The sequence below is a fragment of the Geospiza fortis genome, unplaced genomic scaffold (assembly GCF_000277835.1).
Source record: "Geospiza fortis unplaced genomic scaffold, GeoFor_1.0 scaffold732, whole genome shotgun sequence".
Lineage (NCBI taxonomy): Eukaryota > Metazoa > Chordata > Aves > Passeriformes > Thraupidae > Geospiza > Geospiza fortis.
The window spans coordinates 591,637-613,587 of record NW_005054477.1 but is presented as its reverse complement, the minus strand read 5'-3'; the positions used below and the strand labels follow the sequence as shown (position 1 = coordinate 613,587).

General features: G+C 36.1%; 1 protein-coding gene across 1 annotated transcript in view; it reads right to left on the bottom strand.

The window, feature by feature from the left end:
* SEMA3E (semaphorin 3E) overlaps window positions 1-21,951 on the bottom strand; it is a 130,661-nt gene that overhangs the window by 14,799 nt on the left and 93,911 nt on the right. Inside the window, exons 5-13 of the mRNA XM_005428281.2 lie at window positions 20,048-20,141; window positions 13,647-13,766; window positions 13,072-13,214; window positions 11,234-11,348; window positions 10,830-10,899; window positions 9,649-9,793; window positions 5,357-5,579; window positions 2,646-2,737; window positions 1,440-1,481 (exon numbers count right to left, since the gene is read on the bottom strand). Coding sequence (XP_005428338.1) covers window positions 1,440-1,481; window positions 2,646-2,737; window positions 5,357-5,579; window positions 9,649-9,793; window positions 10,830-10,899; window positions 11,234-11,348; window positions 13,072-13,214; window positions 13,647-13,766; window positions 20,048-20,141 — 1,044 coding nt within the window. The remainder of the gene's footprint in view (window positions 1-1,439; window positions 1,482-2,645; window positions 2,738-5,356; window positions 5,580-9,648; window positions 9,794-10,829; window positions 10,900-11,233; window positions 11,349-13,071; window positions 13,215-13,646; window positions 13,767-20,047; window positions 20,142-21,951) is intronic.

Sequence of the window (21,951 nt, the reverse complement as noted above, 5' to 3'; positions counted from 1 at the left end):
TGATTTTAAAGACAAAATTACTTGGTGTCAACTCTGACCCTAACACATATTCCAGTGTTTAATTCTCTTCTGTGTCAGAAAACTGTGCCCTATTTCAAGAATAAGTTTATCTACATTCAACAAGCCGATCTTGGTTTTTTAATCTGATATTGCTTTGTCATCAATGTTTAAGAATCCTCCTACACACAGTAGGAAGTCACTTCACACAGTAAAACATATATCTGACTCTCCTGTTCTCTCTCAGTCTTCTTTTTGATCTCTTGAAAAAGTAAAGCTACTTTTACTTCTCACAAGAAGTTTTTTCTTCAACTACTGGGTTGCTCTGGTGGCTCTTTTGCAGAGCTGTCTAGATTTTCCAGATATGCCTTGAATTAGTAGAGTTAGCACACCTCTTGGGAGATAAATATAATGGATGAATTCTACTTCATATTTTATGATATCTGTTTTACTCTTCCAACACAACCCTTTAACCATAACAATTCATTGAGAGTTAAAGGTAAGGCAAACATCTGAAAAGACACCAAGTCTTTCTCCAAATAATCACTTAGGTGCAGTATTGGATAATCTAGTCTCCAGAGCTGCTTTCACAATCTGTGGAGAAAGATTGAGGTAGGAAAAAATTCAAATTTCTTCAACTCAAATCCGATTCTGAATTGCCATCACAGGACTTTGACTTTCTGCATTACGTACAGGAAGAATGCAACCTGATCAGACACCAAGACTCAACCCTTTGGGGCACAGTCATACCTCCTAATAAAGCAGTTTTCATTCTTGTTACTCATGTTTCACTGTGTTTATGTGCACCTACATTGCACTGGATGTCTAACATCACTGTTGGACATGTTTAACATTTAGATATAACTATCCTCGGATGTTTATAACGGCTCCCTGCTGAGATGATATGATTATATGATATGATATGGAGGAGAATCCGCTCACAAGAGTAATAAATTGGGTGTTTTTATCAGCAGAAATTTTCAGAAACTCAAAAAGAACTCAGATCCAAGCAGCCCTACAGGGCAACTGAATATGTGGGAGAGCCAGCAAGGCTCTTTTTGCTGATATCCCCATGGGGCTGAAGTCTGTCTGCATTTATCAACATAGAACTTTTCTGTGAGTTGCCATATACACCAAGCTAATCCCTACTGTGATTAGTATGACAGTAACTTATGAAACAGATTGGTTTTTGCTTTCTTTGATATGTATAGTATTGTGAACTAAGGATACTTAACACTAGAATTGAAAAACATAAAAACATGATAAAGGAACAGAGCATATAACCATAAGTTTATATTACAGAACAATTATATGCATCCAACCAGATCTCATTATAGATGATGTACATCTGTCCATCTATCCATGCACCTAGCTCTGTGCAGTTTACAGCTTCATTACATTTGAGTCACAATTGTCATATTTCAAACTTGTGAAATACTTACCCTTTTTGAAGAGATTTCCATAGAAATAATAGGAACTGGCATCTAAAAAAATAGGGAATATTTCTTTGCTTAGAAAAAAGAATATATTTTTGCTATGAAAATAAATCAAGTAAAATAGTATTGGTATTTACTTATTACATTCAGCTTTGCTAGATACTTTGACTTTCTTTAAGAAAGATGTGAGGAAATTGTGACTTTCAGAAATATTGCTTTAAAACAGTTTATTTGGAAACAAGCAGCCAACACTTAATTCAGGATTATCAGAGCTACAGGAACGCTACAATTTCCCTGTCAAACATGGCATTAGCTCTCGTCACCACTGAATGTCTTTTGTCCTGCTTGAGAGTGATAAGTGGAGTGTTCTTTATAACAAAACATTCATTGAAGATAAGACAAAAATAGCAGGAATTCCTTCTTTTACCATTGTCCTCTCTGCCCTCTGCTCAGATTTCTTGGAGCAATACATAGCCCCTTATAGTTCTATTGAAAGCTAGCTTTATCAAGAAGGGCAAATTCTCTGATTTTCCCTGCAGGCAACAAGTCAATAGTTATACTGCCTAAATTCAGGTACCAGATTTAAATGTCTAACTTTTGATATTAGATTCTCCCTGTAGCTTGAAGCAGGTTAGCCTCCCGCTTTATTTGGCTAATGTGATGTGATGATACTCACTGAGAGAATTTCATTATGTTAGCTTTGTCACATGCCAAGAACTGAGCTTTAGTCATAGATTATTCTTTAGGAGAATGGAGCTCTGCCTCAGGAGGACCCATGTTTGCCCACTGTAGAGACAGGTTAACTGATTCACTCTTTCTGAGTGGACTTTTTCTATCTGGACGTCATTTAAGGTTCCAAGATTGCAGCAGGCACATTTTATGTGTGCAGTTATACTTTTTTAATTACTTAATTGGATACAAGGGAAAATTAAACAAAATGAAGTAAGTTTTTAATTAAAAGTTGCACTCCAATGTCCAAGTGCATAAATAGAAAGGCAGTAGTTGTGATTTGCTTCAACATGCTCTGGTACTTGGGACATTAGAAAAACTTCATTTGAAAATGAAGGTTTCCTGTCCATAAAGTTGCTAGATAATTAGAAAATTTCTTGCACATTAGTACTATATATTTGACTATCCTCAGATTTTTTTGACATTTTAATTCTGCAGAAAATTCAAGACTTGTGCATATACTTCATATACAGCACAGTTCACCTTGAATACTTGCAGCTCTTCAAGAATCACTTCTTCCATTGATTCTGTCTCTTGATTGTAAATTGTTATGACTTTCAGCACAATACCATTATCTGTACACAAATTTAAAACAAAACAAAAGTAAAGGTTATGATTGGTTGAAACATTTATATGGCCTTCAAATACCTGAAATGACTTCTTAAAACTGCTAATGGATTGAAATTTATAAATATGAAAAGTTAGTTGCTTTCTGCTGTCATTAATGAGGATTCTTACTCTTAGAAAATTAAATATATGACAGTTTGTCCCTGGCAAATAAGAGTCAATTTAGACCCTTGAAAGATACACAATTAATTGTGTTTTTCAAACATTGGGTCATAACTCCTTGTGAATAGCAAAAGGATCACAGAGGGCAACCCTATTTCAGAAAAAGTAATGGGAGTAGGTGGAAGCCTAGTTCATTGAGGCAAGCAAGTGTAAAATAGCTTTAATTATAGGATCTGAGAGTTTACATTAGATAGCAAACTACTAATATCCTTAATTGCTGACAGCAGCTCCATTCCCCCAAGCAAAAGTATAAAAAACCTTCAGGTCCTCATTGTGTACAATTCTTACCCTTCTCTAAGGAAACACTGAGCTGCTGTTGAGCTGAAGGAGCAGTCGAAGGGTGATGAATCAAAATATAGGATGACATTCAAAAAGACAGATTGGACTTAGATTTATCAACCTCTCTGTCTCTGCAACTCTTGCAGGAAAGTAAAACATACAAATAACATCTGGTCTTCCACCACTTTGGTTTTGCCTTGTTGGCTATTTATAAAAAAGCCTTCCTCTCCTTAATGTGAAAAACTGTCATCAACAATGGCAAATATCACTTCTTTTCTTCTGTTATTTTTAGTCACCTTTGATTTACAGGGGACATATTAAGCAGGGAAGCACTGGGGAAAATGTTCAGCAAAAGATCAAAGGGTGAAACAAAAAGAGGAACCATTAAACTGGGGTCATACACCATTTTTCAAAGAGACTATGTCATCAAAGGCAACCATTTTGTAGTAGAACAGTAAAAAGAATTTGTATTCTGAGCTGTGATTTTCATAAGTCCCTCTTCAAATCCTGCTGACAGACATGTGAAAGCTCTGATGTTCAGACTTCGCCTTTGATGAACCTTTCCAACCTGCCCTGCTACCCTAAGGAAACTTGCTCAGCTGTAAGATGCTGCTGACTTATGTTACACAGCAGGTTTTGGACTGGGATGAAAAAAAAAAAAAAATCAACCCTTTCTAACATTATATTGCCCAAATAAGCAGTGAGTTTTCTAATGGGAGCTTTGCCGGTGATTGCAGATTTCATTTCAGAGTTTCTAAAACCCAAATTCTTTTGCTGGAATTTCATGTCACCTGAGATCAGACAGCCTGAGAACACTAGGCAGCTGTTGGGGACCAATCCAGCACAGCTCTAAAGCACACATTTAAGCCACTTTGGATTTAGGTTTGCTGAACAAAGACTTGTGTACAAAAATATTTGTTGCAGTCACAATTAAAAATGCAAGGAGAAAATATAAAGCATGTAGGACCCGCTGTAAAATCTGCTGTACAGAAATAAGTGACACATGATGCAATGTTTTACAAACCACAGTTAAGTCCATTACCAAGACTGTTCCAAGGCTATTTAAAATCTTAGAAAACATCACTGATATAAATAGGCCTTTGCTATTCTATTAGCATGATTTTTTTGTATGTTCTCAACACTGAAATGTACTTATCAGAGGAATTTCATTAGTAAAAAATAATTCACTGGAACTGCTTTCCTAGACAAAATGGTCAAAGTGATTTGTGATACCACTTCTGTTGTTAAATTGATTAAATGTGAATGTTAGAATCCTTGGTTATTTTCCAGACAGATTAGATGTGACAAAAGTCTTTTGTAGTTCCAGCCTTTCCTCTTGTTTTTTTAAGTTTTTCTATTTTTCAAATACCATTAGGGTATTTATTTTTTTTCTGCTTTCTTAGACTCAGTGCAGCTATATGCTATATTTTTCCTTTCTGTATTTGTTAGGAAGATGCTTAAAAATTCTTGCTAAACAAGCTCTCTATATTTTATTAAAATGGCACAGAAAAAAGACAAGAAAACTTGCCAGGAAACTTCTAAAAGTTTTGAGTTTTTTGAAATTGGGCATTTCCTCTTTCCTTCCTTCATCTGTGTTGAAACCCAAATCTGGAAGCTGGCAGGTTTTTTTAATGGTATCAGCTAGACGTGTTGTCTTCAGAACTGGGAAAAATAAACTGTGGAATAAAGCCAATAGCTTGAACAGATATTTTTGGAAATCATATCACCTTTGCTTCTCTCGGGTCTCCAAATCTCAGTTTAGATACATGACAGTGTTCTGAAATTTAAAAATAAGGCTGGTCGTTTTGCCATTTTTTTTTATATTCTTTTTTTGAAAATAAAATAAATTAAAATGGAATCCTATACTTCTTTCTCTTGCTAGTTTTTAAATAGTTCCCTACCATTACTTTCCTATATGTTAGCATCACAGTGAAGCACATGTCTAGAATGACTAACATCCCCTGTAACGTGAAGGCATGAAAATAAAACTTGATAAAAATAAATGGTGTATTGATTTACTTAATCCTGGAGAAAAAGACAAAACAAAACAAAAAAAGAAAAGAAACAAACAAAAAACCCTTGCAAAATCATAAATGTGAAAATTCTTTCTTGCTTTCTTTATTTACCTGTTCCAATGAACAAAACATCATATTGCCCATCTTCAGCTTCCACTCTGTCCACTGCTATTTGTTTAAGATTGTACTTTCCATCTGTTTTAACTAGTATTGGTCTCTTATGAACAGGCCTGATGGGCTGATACATCAGTGGATGACTCCTGGCAAAATGCACAGCTTCATCAGGATAGTCTTTAGTGGTGGTGTACAGCCCTCCATTCACCTTGCTGGCACACTGCAAAAACACAGGACACAGATTATGCTGAAGGTTTGTTCAAGAAATTGTCAGAAAAGGGTCTTGTTTTCAGGGATAAAGATAAGTCTACAGAAAACCAAGCCCAGAAGTCACAGTGGGAATTAGAACAGTGAATCCTGTACTTCATGCATGTGTGGATTACTAATCACGAGAAGAAAGGAGATGCTGAACAGTGCCTTGGCATTGTCATGTTTAGGAAGCAGGAGTTTGTCCCTCTTTGGCATACTAAGACAGAATAAAGAGTAACACTTTCAGATTTTGACAAAAGCTGTAGTGCTTATTTCTTCCCCAAACTCATATTGAAGATGTAATCAAAATGGCCATGGACAGAGTAAGAAGAAAGGGCTTTTCTATGCCAGTAGAGAAACAGCCGTGCAAAGTTAGCAGAAGACTAATGCTTGAAATCAATCTCTAGTTTTATTATTTTTTGATTGCAAAATGTATTACCATAAGAAACTAAACACACTTAAAAATTATGCCAACAGTAATTCTTGATTTCAGGCATTCTAATAGTATTATGTTTGATTCTGATTCCTGACTCTTGATGACAGTATTATATATCTCAGTTTAGCTTCAAATACCAATGTTTGCACTGATCAATCTACCAGTTTGTAAAGCAAATAAACTTTATGTCAATGACTGATTAAAAGAGGCTTACTCCTTCAGTTAAATATGCAATTAGAGATAATTTACTGTGTTAAAGAGAGAAGTTAATTTTAGGATGCTTTGTGAACGAGATAGTGTTTCCCAACTGAACATAGATCCTACATTTCCAATTTGCTTCATCATGTCTAATTGAAACCATTTATGATTGAGCTGGAAATATCTCAGTAACCATTTACTTTCTCTAAATATTCATAAGCCAGTGTGGTTTTAAGATGCATTTCAAGCAAAGCCACAGTAGCAGCCTTTCTCTATTTAAATTGGATTTTTCAATCAATACAATGAAACACAATTCTTAAGTTTACTGGAAACAGTAATTTTAAACTTGTGGTCAGCTGTAATCAACAATAACAAACTCCTGCACTTGTCAAGCACGGTAATGTTTGTTTCCACTTTTTGGGTTTAGCTACAGGAATGTATTTGTTCACTGTTGACTTAAAAGTAATTTTCTAATCAACCTAGTGATGGAATTTTACCAGCTGTTTGCAATAAAGAGACAGAGCTGGAGCACAAAGACAGACTGAGCCTGTGCTTCCCATGCACTGCACAGCATTTCAAGTGAATAGGCATTGCCAGGTTCCCTTTGCAAAACTCTAGTCCTGGAGAGATTTAATAAAAAAAATCATTCACAGGCTTTTCATTTCAATTAAATAAAATCAAGTAGTCTAGCAAGGAAAACGTAGATTCAGCTGTCTCTGAAGTCCATCAACCCCACTTGATGTAGCTGATGCCATTTCCAGAAGCAACACAGCCTAAATGATCTAAAAAAACCAGCAGAGATCATGGCAGAGGATTGTGGAGTCTGTCAGAACCTGTGTGACTCTTAACAGTGGCTCTTTGTTTATTTAGCTTTAAGCTCTACTCTCATCCCCCACAGACTTCTTCTTTACTCATTCAATACCTAAGATCAATGAGTGCTGACTATCAGAGACACTCATTAGTAGGTTATTTTTTGCCTCTTGTGACTGTCACTTCTGTAATATCAAAGGTAGTGGGATTTAGTTTACCAACATGCTGCATATTGTTTGGAGTGTGAAGCCTAACACTTGGCTACAGCCTGCTACACAATTTCTCTTCATGCTACTGGATAAACATTGAAAAGACCTCTAAACTGCACCCTAAATGAGCAGCTAAAAATGAATCAATTAATGCTCTGTTATCTGGCAGAGCCATCTCCTTCAGCCTCTGATGTGCTCTGCAACATATAAAGAAATCCACAATTAAATCTATTAGCACTCAGGAGAGACCTGCTTCCTCAGCTAATTTTTTCTCTGATATTGGGAAATTACTTGCACTCTTCTTCTCCTCTTTCTGTTCCTATGCCTTGCCTTTTTGGGGAGGTGACCCTCTAGTCTGACCCAAACACAGCCAAGGAAGAGAAGCATTGGAAGCAAGCAGAACTTAGGGCAGCCTTCCTATAAATCATTGTCAACCTTGCTGAAGTGCTGGCTCTGTGTTCTCCCCTTCTTGCCAAAAAGACACCATTTAATCTGCAGTGCTAGGAGATATCAATGTAATAACTGCAGTCATTAACACTGAATTCATGCCTGTGTTTAATGCTAGTCCAAATAACATATGTGAGGTGTTCTACTGCCCGGAAAAAAAATGAATACCACTTAAAGAACTTGGATTGTATCATCTTTGCAAATTATACAGCTATCTTGCAATCCAAGCACAGTACAGTCTCATTATTTGGCAAAACTGCAAAACCCATACTTTGCTATACAAAATATCAAATGGAAACCAATAATTCCTGTGAATTCAACCATTCTTCCTAAAACCTGATAATTTATTTACCTGTTTTTCTATCCTGACTCAATACTAATGACTTCAATTGATATCAAACAAGCAAAAAAAAATTGGTATTGATGCCAGCACTGCTACAGTGGTAGGTCATTGGCCAAGATGGTGAAATCATATTCATAATGTTTAAATCCTAGATAGTCTCTTTTTTGGAGTATCTGCTTCTAAATTTTGACTTATGTCTGTAACCCCAAGAGAAGTAGAGAAAAATATTAATTTTAAATGATTAATTTAAAATGAGAAAGGGCATGCATTTGAAATCATACAAGAGGGAGAAAGGTATGACTGCAATGGAGCAGACAAGGTAATAGGCCTTTCCACCTCTCATTCATGAGATTCAGTGATAAATTAATTGTATGTTGCTTATGCTCACTTACTTATGCTTACTTATGCTTGTATGTTCCTTACAATGCTTATGGAAATGACTACTTTTAGTATAAAAGGGAATATTGATTCAGTTAGCAAAGGGGAAACAGCACTGAAGGGAATGTCCAGCAACTGTTTGTTACATCTTTAAATTCAAGAGAGTGAGCCGCAAGCCTGAGAGGAGATTAAGGGGCAAAATGTGAAAACTGGGGTGGGGGATTTAGTTAAACAGCTGTTAGAAATGTCTTTGCTCAGAGTTAGAAATCTGCCCAATGCTGACATGACAAGGGACACACCTTCATGAGCGTAAACAAAAGCAGCTTTGCAGCACATGACAATCTCCATGGGTGGGTAGGCAGTTGTAATCCTAAAAGGATTAAAAGGGTAAAAAAGAAATCCTGGATGTTGTGCTTCCCTGAGTTAGGCTGGCATTGCCTGCCTCCTCCTGGAGGCTGTCCCTGCCCTGTGAGATGGTGACAGGCCCTGCAATGCAAAGGGCACCTTTACCCTCCTCACCCCTTGAGTGGGGATGTGAGCACCTGGCACAGAAACTGCAGAAGAGCCTAAAAAGACACTGAAACAGGAAAAGGGCTAGAGGTGAATATTACTTGTGATGTCCTTGAGAAAACAACATGGCAATTCCTTGTAGAAGTTAATTATTTGTCTCTTGAGTCATGAGTTTGTGATTTCCTCCAGAAATCTAAGTACCAGACAGGAACTGCTCCATACATGACAGCACCTCTATAGCTGCTTGCTACACTAATTCCCATTTAATTGCATTTTCAAAATACATCTTGTTTCTTTCCTTCAGTGAGTAGCCATTGAAAAAAATGTTTATAAGGAAACTTGTGTGAAAATTAACAAAAGTAAGAGTGATGTTTATGAGTTTGTTTTTTAAGTGTTGTTTTAATATTTTTATATTCTTTGTAAATGGTACAGAGCAAGAATATAGATAAGCTCAGTAACCTGATTGAAGAGTAGAAAAATCTCACTCTGTGATGTCTGAAAGGAAATCACTTTGGAAAATGAATGGTTCCAGTACTTGATTAAACCTATTGCTGAGCCATTCCACACTTTTCCAGGAATAGCTGGAGTATATAGATATTCAAGGAATATCCTGGACTGTAGTCAGAAAGATTGGTACATTAGCAGCAATCTGCTTTTTCTTTCCAAAATAATTTACATAGCAAAGCAGTGGAAAATAGAGTGTACTTACTGAACCAGGTCTAGGGTAAGGTACTTTTCTTTCATAGAGAGCCCAGTGGTACTCAGGTCCTTCTTTATGAGCATATGGTCCATTGAAAGCTGCTCGGACACTTGCCATGTGGTAAACACATATAGCATATCCTCTGAATATATTGCTATGAAGTAAAATTTAAAGACATTATTAAAGCAATATGTCACATTCTGTCCAAATAATAGTGGCATTATTATGCAATTAAAAACGAGACACATTTCAACAGCATTCAGGGAGAAAACACTTATTCTTTCCTGTATGCTTTTCTTCTAAATACTGCATCTTCAAAAGTCTTTATTTGTATTCATAACAGTTCTCCAAGGAAGCTCTGTGTTGTTGTGCCAAAATTTGATACTAGTGTACACAAACTCTAAATTACTTGTTTAGAAACAGAGAAAGCAAAACAGAGTGAACTCAGGTCCTGTGTGTCTTTGATTAGTGACTTAAACAGATTAAGATTTTAACATTTTTCCTACTGTTGTTTTGCTTGGAAAGATGGGAAACCAACCAATGCTTACTAAAATAAACAGTCCTAAAATGAGTCCTTTTTGTATTGAGTGGGAATGTTGGTTGGTATTATTAGTTAGATCAGATCAGTTTATGTAGAACAATCCAGATAAAAGTTTTTATTTTATTTTTAAATTCTTTTCTACCTGTTACATCCTAAACTAACAGTCAGATTTTCAAGCTGAGAGTACTGTGTGCTTGCACCTGAGCTAGGCTGCAGTGGAAAAGGAAAAGGAGGCCACTAGTAACATTGCAGCTGTTGCTTTAGGCTTCACTAAGAAGTTAGTAGGAATTTAATCCGCTATCTACTTAACCTTGAATTAGAGTGGAGCTCTTAAAGGGAGACAGGTGGCTCTGGGATGCCGCTCTTATAAGCATGCAGATGTGCATGTACTTTGACACAGGAAATTGTCAAGCTGAGAAACACTTAATTAATTTGTGATCCAGATATACTGAATCACAGAATGAGACTTGAAGCCCCTGAGTGTTATAGAGAAGTTTTTACATTAACAAGGAAGCCCGCTGTGAGTAGAACTGAGATTAAATTGTTTACTATATCGTTGCTAAGGGATATGTATCATGCAGCTTCTAGCTCATTAATAGACTGTTCAAACATTCCTCTATGATTGCTGTTATTTCTTCTAGTTGTTTACCTTGTTGTGTTGAAGAGGCCAAAAATCACTGGATTTTTGTTATCACGAGTTTGCAGCAAAAACACATCCTCTGTAAAATTTAAATGCAATGTTATAGTTAAAAACCCACTTTTCCCAGCCCGCCAAAAGAAATTTCATTGATTCTTAAAAGCATAATCATATTTTACTCATTTATTCCATTTAATTTTATGCAGATTTTAATCTTTTAAAAAAATGCAGTACATAAAGGAGTAATTGGTGATAGTGAAGTCCATATGTGTAGAACTTCATATACATTGGAAACAAAACTAACCACCATTCCCTGATATTGAATACAAGTGCAATATTTGAGAGTAAGATGTGTTATGATGAAGGTATATGTTTTTTTCCATGGTTTCAAGTTGTTTGCTGGCTAGGATATTTACCTAATTCATCAAAATGTGTATCAATTCCATTTTTCCCAGGCACAGAACAAACCAGTCTGGTTTTGAGGAAAGTGGTCCATTTATTGACGAGCACTCGCTGGCCTCCCATGTCATTCTGTGTAGAGAGAAACAAATGCCAGTGGTAATAGGAGTGAGTAAGTCTAGAAGCACAAACATGTCTGATGAATTAGCTGCTCATTATATCTTCTAATGCCAAAAGCATCCATTTTGAAACCACATGTCTATTACTAGACTTATTTCTCTGGAGTCAGTTTTCAAGTAGGATTGCACTGATCAAGTCCAGGTCTCATTAAGATCTGTGGTTTCATAAGATTTTTTTAATTCTGCACCCTGGATAGTTTTAGCTATACAGCTGTTGTAAAGCTTTTTTTTTTATTGCTCATTTTTGCAAACTAGATATACTGAGTACATTACTGACGTTTAGCTTTGCTTTAAGAGCGCAGTTCAATGTATCTGGAAGCTGAAGCCCTGAATATATCTGTAGACCTGGTGCAGCTGGGGCAAGTCTGAGGCAATTATTTACATGGTTTTCTAATAATTTCACCAACTTTAAATAACACCTGCCTTTCTATGGCTGCCTCACCTTTTTCTTGCTCTTGCAACTGTTGGGACTTTCAAGAAAAGGGAACATTTAGTACTACTTGCTTTAGGATGCATCCTCAATCTGTGGTCTTAACTGGCTGTTGAAGGTTCTGCAATAGGCTTGCAAAACTCCTCTTACAAACAGAGGTGGGTTTTCCTTAGAAAAGTAGAAATATGCAGAGTAGAGGCCTCTGTGTTACAAAACCTGTTACTTCTCAGATGAAAACGTAAAGCAGGGGGAAAAAAGCCAGTTCTTAAATCACCAGCTTGATATCTTTTGTATTCACTAAATCAAATCTGAATTATGACATACAGCTGTGAAGTTAATGGCCAGATAAGTTTTGGAGAAGTGGAAGAGAAAGGTCAGAGGGATTTTGGTTTAACCCATAGCTAGAGATAAGAATTCTTGGTGGATATATTGCAGAGTAGGGAGAACTATTAAAATAATCTATCCAGGCATATAATCAGAACAGAAGCCAAAGAATTCCAGCTTGGATCTTGATGCAGGTTGGAATCCAGAAATCCAAGTGGCTTTATGAACATTAATGTCTGAGGCTGCAATTTGGTACTTTGCATACATCAGATGTTTTTCAGTTATACAGGAGTACCTAAGAAAGTTTAAGGGGCAGTATGCTGGTGAGCATGCATGACAAATACCACTTATTGAGGCGACAGAAAATAATTAACTTGTACCTTGCTCTTTGCTCAATGGTTTTAGGAAGCCTCTGAACTATCCCCTAAACTGTATTCCCTACAGTTGGGAGGGGAAATACAAACTTTTTTTTAAAATCAAAATCAGGTGTTAAGAAATAACCTTCTCCTTCTTTCCTTTAATCAAGCTGTTGTAGTTCCAGCGGGAAAATGGGAGAGCTCCTCTCATCAGCCTTACAGTAGCTGGTTATTAGAAGAGGAAAGCACCCAAAATTCCTCAGTGTTTAGAGAGCATCTATATGGGCAGCTGGGAGATCATATGTTAACAGTGCTCCTCTCCAGCAACTGCCCAAGATCTTACTGCTGTGTGTGGGGCCAGGGAGCAGAAAGAGATGAGATCAACACACCAGGAGGATGGCCTGAGTGGGAAATGGAATATTGAACAGAGCAGTACAGAGAAGCAAAATCTCTCCTCATGATTTTTTCTGCTCCTGGTAAGACAAGTCTGTTTGTGATAATAATTTGTTGGACAATTCATCATTTGTTCTAGTTTCTTATCTGCACAATCACAGAAAGGCTCTTACCGCGCATACACGTCCCACTCTGGTATATATGGCATGAGTGCTCGTCTCAGCTTCCAAAGCTTTCTCAGTAAAGAAGAAATACACTTTGTTATCATCGTGGTCTTCATTGTCAGGAATCATGTATGAGCCAACGAATTTTGGTTCTTAAAAAAAAAAAACAAAAAGGGGTTGATTCCAGTAATTAAAATACTGTCTTATTTCTTCAAGCCTTGAAATCAGCCTACAGCAACCCAAAAATAAAACTAGAGGTAAGAGCTCTGTCAGTCAGAGAGTAATTGGGTGATAGTAAATAGCAAAATAGTTACTAGTAGTAGTAAAAAAAAAGGGGGGTTTAGTAGGTATCCATAGAACATGTAGAATAGATTAATGCTGAAATATATTTATACCTTCATTTGACAAATTAATATTCCTTTGCATTTTTTGCCAAAGACAGTTTTCCAGTCCCATTCTCTGTGTTTTACACACTTTAATTTGAACTAGGCTAATATTTGCATAGCAATATGTGATCCCATGCAAACCAGAAATGGTCCAGCCATCTGGAGCACCTCTGGTTTCAGCTCCTTCTGCTCCCACACCTTTCAGCAGGCGCTCATTGTCAGGCTCGGTGCGAAGATGGGCCACGCGGTTCACGGAGCGAAACACGGCCGCGTCTCTTCCCCAGTAGTCGCTGTAGAGACCAGTAAAAAGTTCACCACCTGCAGACCAGACATTCAAATAAAACCTAAAATGAAACAATTTGGTAATAGTCTACATATTAATTTCATTGCACGTTGTAGGAACTGGATTATAAACATTGTATGTGCTAATTATTAGGCTGAGAGGTTTTCCACTCAGCCTACTGGAGCTGTTCCACTTCACCTGGAAAAATTACAGTTCAGGAATAACTTGCTGGCTGGGGAGATTCCATGTTCAGTGGACACAAAAAAAAGGCACTATTTTTCTCCAACCCAGCAATAACTTGTTTTCCTAGCACTGGAATATTTACCAGCACAAGAACAGAACCTGAGATTTCATCCATCCTCCACAAATGGTGATTAATAGTTCTTGAAAAATTTATGAAGGCAGAAACTGGGTCTCATTTTCAAAAGAACTAGATGTTATTCACAAATTAAGAAGTCATCAGAAAATTTAGAAATAATTCACTGATTGACAGACACCGTTGAAAAATAAATATGGATATAGGTGCAACTTAATATGTTCAAAAATCAAGCCTATCTCCAACCTATTTTAAATTGTGATATTGGATATATTTTACCTTGGGAAAATGCCATCCATACGTCTATCTTTCAGTTTTGCATGGACACTCTTTCTCTTAACTGAAAAAGCATTAACAATAACTTATTTCATATCCTTGTGGAGTTGGGTTGCAAATTTTTTAGCCCTAATTTAAGAAGCAGGAAGATTCAGCAAGCAGTTGTCACTAGGTGGCATCCTTATACTAGAAAATAACACAAAAGGAATTAAACTGCATAAGGAGAGGAAAATAAATGATTTCCAGTTGAAGGCTAATCTGAGTGGAGGCTTCAGTGACACGGCTTCCTGCACCCTAATCCAAATAAACATGACTGATACATCCAAATAGCGTTTCCTGGCACTTATAAAAGATTATAGCAGAAAGCAAGAATTTTGTTTGCAAGTCTCCCACCAAGTGTGAATTTTGTATCTTTTAAGAGACACACATGAATTGAATGGCGGCATAATTGTGAATGATCATTCTGAAAAGTTAATATTTTGGCAGCTGGGGCTGGTTCTGACACCTCTGCTGAGCCAGAGCTGAGCATAGTTTTGCCTTAGGCTTCATCACATACAGAATGGTTATTGCCCTGGAAAATACATGGTTGAGATGTAGTGTAAAATACTGGCAAGTGAAGCAAAAAGTATAAATTATAGCACCTGTAGAAGTGAAGGTTGCCCAAAACTAATAGAGAACTTTATTTTTGAAACAGCACAGAGCTATCTAAACTGTAGAATTTGTCAGTGTCTTTATAACTTTGTTTCAAACAATCCCTAATTAATGAGTCATATATCCTGCTTTGGGAATTCCATTAGAAAAATATATCAGACTGGTTGGTATTCAGTTTTTTTTTATGTGGTGTGTAATGCAAAACAGGACATTTCATCTTTTAAGTATAATGAATCTTGGAAAATGCATCAATGTAGGGTAAATGATTGATCACATATTGCCAATGATCAGGATTGACATCTGTGAGTCCAGATGTTCCCAAGTTGAATATGAAGTCTATTCTTTCTATTTGACACAGGTGTAAAATGTTGTTATAAATAACTAACTTACTGGTACGGCATTCTAGCGTATACTGAAGAAGTTATGACTGATCATATCTGTGAGATCATGAGAGGAGAAAATGGAAGTTCCAGTCCTGGAGAGATATTGTTCCATGAAAGATATTTTACAGATACAGAAATTAAATCTGATTTTTACCTTGAGCTGGTACTAAACTAAATATAAGTATCAGGTGTGAGCAGACAAGTCACTTCACCTAAGAACAACAATGGGACAGTACTGACAAATGTGACTATCAAATATCTCAGCACAAAAACATTCAGCATAATGCTTAATAATAATAATAATTCTGAGATATTTTGCACTTTTGACACTAAGTTCTTCTCTTGTCCTTTTCAATGCCCTTTTGTATAAATGTAAGTACAAATTTTGAACACTGGGAGGTTTTTACAGGTGCTGACCAATTCCAGATTTAGAGAAAACCTAAGATTGAGGCTTGAAGAATTCTGGAAAGATTTCTACTTTTTTCTCCTCCCTTGAAAAACTACTATCACATATGAATTCAATCCTGTCTAGGTTGCAGGGTTTCATCACACACTGATTAACCTCCACCTTCCCCTGAAAATCAGCTGAGTAACTTCAGAGAACCTCACTACTCCTCCCCTCTTCCAGTCTAACCTCAGCTTCACATTAAATTGCTAAAATTTAAGTTTTTTAAATCAGGGTAGCAGCCTGGTTCTAAAAAGAATTAAAAGTTTCTTCTTTCCTTATTTAAGTGAACAGAAAACTCCCATGGACCTCAAAGACCAGTTTTAGCTCAAGTGATACACAATACTTTTTAGCTAGCATTTTTTTCATCTTTTAGCTAGCATGTTTCAAAATAACAAATATATCAAAATTCAATGATGATAATTTTAAAATACCTTCATTTTGCCTTTTATTCAAGGCAAAATATTAACAAATTAAAATAAAAACTTTTTCTTCTAAATCCTTCAAAATTCCTAGGTGACAACCCTAAAGCAAACCAGATTGAAGCATTTAAATTAAATTACTCATAGAAAAGATCTCTATAAATAGGCTGCTACCACCTTAAAGGTGGCATGTGTTTTGTAGCTGCATGAAATTGGAAGGTGCAAATGCAAACACATGTTATTATTCATCAGTAGTCATTTTTGTGTAAAATGGAAAATTTATTTAATGAATAAAGCATTAGAATGTAATGAGTAGAATACAAACTGCACCTTTCATGCATTTCTTTGACTGTCAGTCAGTTATTACTCACATGATGACTAAAATAGGACTAGTTCACATCTTAGAAAAATTATACTTTTGGCATCATGAAAACGGAAAAGGAGAAAAAACCCTCTATTGTTTAACTGGTAAACTAGTACCTCTGTATATTTGTATTTTCTGTCTTTCACTCAAGTATTTTGTCTTTTGTTTTGAGAAAAAAAAAGTATTTTTGTCTAGACTAGAAGAAAAGACACAAATACCTAACTTTTAAAACTGTAGAAGCAGAAAATACTGTTGGAATGGATTCCCTGGATATAAACCTGTTCAGATGTACTTTAGGATTTTCACCACTTGCTTCTGATATATTGCAGGTAAGAATACGTGGACATAAATTTCTCAGCTAGTGTGGTCTAAGATAATCAGTGTGCAAGATCTGGCATCAAAAATTGTTTTAGCTATTGAAAACAGATGGAGGAGATCATTAGGAATAAAAGTCCAAAAGTTTCATATACCATTGAGCTAAACAGAAACATTTTATTCAGCCTGTCTGCCATCCAACTTCCATTCTGTTTCCTGATGCTGGCAATAAATTAATTGTTAATATATTGAGGAATTCATCACGAGCTACTTCACTAGTGGGTCAGATAACCTACAATAATGCTTACAACAGCACAGAAATTTCATTTTAGAGCCAAGTCACGAACTGTTGTTTTCTTGGAGTGGGTATTTTAGCTCTTGTGTTGAAATACATAAAGAGATGGGGAACAAGGGATTATCTTTCTTCCTAAATTAATCCAGCTAAATCTGGTCCTAAATGGTCACAGTGCAAATGATCTTCCAAGATCACGATTTTAAAAGCTTTTAAAACTTTATGAGAGGCATGTAAAGTCCTCTTGTTAGCCTAATCCTCATTGTTAGTCAATGGCCATGCTGGTGTAGGTGCTGTTAATGTGAGGGGCAGAGGTGGGAGCAGGTTTTGAACACTTTCCTCAGGAGGAAGAAGGTGCTGGGATGGGCTTTGCTAACAGGTTTGCATAAAACCTTTTCAAGTACATGCACATTGGCTGAACCTGCATCAGACACTACAGACAGCTCTGGGCTGCAGCCTCCAAGACCATGCTGACTTCATACCTGGAGCAGTTTTCACTCCCTAAGAAAACTGAGGTGCATGAAGAATTAAACCTCCAAGCATTGGAAGAAGGACTGGAAGACCAGTCCTGGAGGGTGCATGGTGCAGTTTGCATCTCCTGTCATGGGGTAATGTCCATCATGACCTGCACTCAGTGCTTGTCTGAATGGAGTATCCCTTCCTTCTCAGTGCATTTGGCATTAGAAGTCTTCTCATTCTCAAATATTTACTAAAAGATTATTATTCACTGTGTTTGCATCTAGGTCTTCCAAATTTTTAACCGGCTACCTGCAGAGAAAAAGGACAGACATCCTGGAGCGTAAGGTGCAGCATTTTATTCTGTGAACTGTGTGTCTCTGGGTAGTAGAAGTTGGTAGAATAAAACAGAATAAATGGAAATTCAAACTTCCTTAAAATATTCTTCCTAAGTGTTGGAAGTGTTTAACTCCAATAGTTAAAAATATGAAACAAATAATGTAATAAAATCTTGGAAGAATTTTCTTATGCTTTTAAAATATCATTGCACAATATCTTGAAATTGTACAATTTCCTAATGGATAGCTAAAAAAACAGCCTCTAAACGCTTTGCTAGTTTTGATGAAGAGGTGAAAGTTAGTCTGTTTTTTGGTGTATCAGTGATCTGACAAAAATATTATTTTCTCCTGTTAATCTCACCACCTTACAGAATTTTTAGCTTTGTCAGACATCTTTGCCAATGGACCTCCAAGACTCTAATCAGATTTTACCAGGGAAGGGTAAAGGAATTGTTTTCTCCTTCAGATAAAAATATGAGCATCCATAGGACCTCCCATAATTCAGGCAAACTCTTAAAGCTCAGTGGGACAATCTGGCTTCCATTTAAGCAAATAAAATTCACATTGATCTCACAGTAGGAGCCTGATCAGGTTAATTTATTTACTTAGTTGTATCTGAGGAAAAGTTGAGAAAGACTTCAAGATTAGACCGTGAGGTTTCAGGCCTACAGCAATTCCATGAGTCTTTGTGCCCAGGCTAAGCTGAGGCTGGAATCTGTCAAAAACTGTAGAAACAATTTAGAAATAAGGGTGGGACAAAAGCATGACAATCTGTGCTTCATGGATTTTGAAGGGTCAGACAAAATACAGTATGTTTTTCTGATTCTTCTATGACTTCTTTACTCACTAACTGTTAAGAATTAGAGCTCTAATTTACTTTTTTAAAATGAAATTAAAATATATTTTGATGAATTGCTGCAGTGTGAAAAATTTGTCATTACTGCTGAAGATTCTTCTTTTAATTAATTTATTAATGTAAAGGAACAAATAAACCAGCATGTAAAAATACAACTGTCACTCATGACCAATATTTCATCACCACCATGAATGAGAAATACCATTGTAATTAACCATCAGACTATTTAGTTGCCTAATTTTAAGGTGCAGGAAAAATGTAAATATCAAAAAGGCCCTAAAATCCTTTTTTTATCCCTGAAAAATAGACCATTCACTCAATCTTTAACTTCTTTTCTAGCTCTTTCATTTAATCTATATCCCTTTTGAATGCTCAGTTTCTGTTCAGGTTTTCTAAACCCAGAAATCGTTGTGCTGCTCCCTAACTCCATCTAGCTTTTGCCATTTACCTGCTGTTCCAGGCTATTTTTAGTCATTGTACAGTCAGTCAATAGTGCCAAGACTGTCTTTGCTTCATCTCACAAAATGTTTTAAGAAAACATTTCTTGAGGAAAGCCCATATGGTTTGCTATATCACAGCTCCAAAGATCCCAGTCCTATAGTGCTACACTTCCCAGCAAGGCCCAGAGGAGCACTATCTCAGCACAGCTTCCTGGCAAGGCAGGACTTAGATTGAATTCTATTTTTATATCTTTTGAGCATAAGATCAACTCTTGTAACACAGAATCACCAGTTTGTGATAGTTTTGTTAGAAGGCAGCACTGAAATGAAAAAAAAAAATCTCAAAATTGGTAATTTATATAATCAATAAAGCTTGAAATAAAAACAGTTAAATTGACATTTTTACAGGGTGCTTGTTGCTGAGATTTATCTCAGTAGATGAAAACAAAAGTGGTGTAAATGACTAAGCCAGTCATGCTTCTTTGCTTTTAAGGAAAGCAGGAAATGATTATTTCCATAATTACACAACAATCAATTACCTTCAGGATGGCACATGTCATTCAACATTTCACTTCAGTGAGACGCCCTTGCTGTGGGTAATGCTGCCTGGAATGCAATATTAATGTGGGCAGCACCACGAGGATTAAGTCTGACATGTGGAAGATTGCAATGGAAGGCTGACAACACTTTGGACTGCTGGAGAAAGAGACTCAGAATGACAGATTGACAGGACTGTGAAGCTTGTGACATAAAGATCATTACCAATTAAGATGGAGGTGAAGGAAGAACTGGGGTCAAAAGGGCACCTGCCTCGTCCTCTCTCAAATTTGTGCGATTCCAGTTGAAACAGATGATCCTTAAATTAAAAAAAAAGACAGAGAACACCATAAACCCTACAGGCAAATAAACACAGTCCTTAGTGACAAGCTTTAACTCTGTTATGCCTTTGTAGAGGATTGACTTCATTAGGGAGAAAACACAATTATGGTTGCTCACTGATGTACTAGTAAAAATTCTCTGGGTTTCTACAAATCACCTTTGTTGTGCACTGCTCAAAAAGAATCAGAAAGATATGCACTAAAATTGCACTTTTTTCATTTCTGTGGGAGTAGGGAGGAAAGATTCCTCTATCTTTTCTCCGAATTATCTAAACATTAAATAGATATCTCACCATGGAATGTGTTTTCCCCCTTTAAACAATTTTTTTCCCAGTAGTTGTTAAATATATCAGACAGTGTTATCTTCTCTTCATAGCTTGGAGATGTTTATATATCTTCTTCATAGAAGTATGTTTAGGAATGAATCCCCAGTTATGGTTTTCAGAGCAGATGTGATTTCTTCAGTGGATTTAACAGAGTATCGGTATAAAAAATATTGGCAACTTGGTTTAAGTTGTCTGTATAAAGCTGTAAAGACTGAGGAAGAATTTACAATTTAAATTTTCATTCGCAATGGTACTTTTGTCTCAGCTTTCACAGAAAAGCCCGTTAATGTCTGATTAAAATATCAAGTGAGAGCACAATATTTTTAATTTAGATATTAGCAGAACAACATGCCAAAAACATAGAGAAAGGGAAAAATAAAAGGGCAAATAGATAGAAAGCTATGAAAGCTTGATAAAAAATATGCCACACAGCCATCAAATGTGTGACAAGCAAATATTTTGATAATTTAGTAGTTCCAGTTCTGTGTAAAGTTTTGCTCAAAAGTCCACTGAAATGTGGATTATATCAATATATTAGATAAATGCAATCTACCTGTTCATTAAACTAAATCTCAGGTTCATGTTCCTAATATATGAGGCAAATATTTTGTGAGGCATAAAGTTACACGCAACAGGAAACCAAATCCCCCAGAATTTTGAGAAATATTTGCCTCAGTCTCTCCCTTACAGAACACATTATCAAAAACTTCCAAGGGACTTTTTAGTCATAAAAATCAAGTTTTATTAGACTGGACTTTTCACATATTTATTAGACTAACCCAGTATTTGCGATGAAAAAAATCTTGATAACCTAAAACATAAAAAATTCTCAAGCAAGTGCAATTGCCCCAGAAACTAAATGAATATTCTCTTCAGGTGACTTCACGACAGTTATGCTCTCCTGCAAAAAAAACCCAGCCTAAAAAGACAAGGACTAAAGAAGCAGAAGGTGGAAAAATGGAAGATAATAATAATAATAATAATAATAATAATAAAATAATACTTTAAAAGGACAGAAAGAAAAAAGATATAATGAAAGTGAAAGGTTGTAGAGCTCTTAGATCCCTCTAATTGACAAATAATTGAATCTTTATGTGCATTGAATTTAAAAGAGTCAATCTTGAATTTCTCATAAGCCCCTTGACTTCAAAGCACTATTCACATCTTAATCCCCAGAACACACAAGCTCATGTACCTGTCTTCCATTCTCAACTGTCTAAATCATACATGTCATTTTGCTGCAACTTCTAGACAAAAATAAATATTCCCAGTAGTTAGAGATCTTCTACAAAAATGGGATACAACTCAGAATGCAGTTCTGCAAAAAGAGGACATCTGTTTCATGTGTACTTGCAGTGAAAAAGTCTAAAATAAAATAAAATAAGGAAAAAACCATGCCAATTTTAGGTAATGGACCTAAAACTCATGAGGTAACAAAGCATTTATAATCTCACCTCTCCAG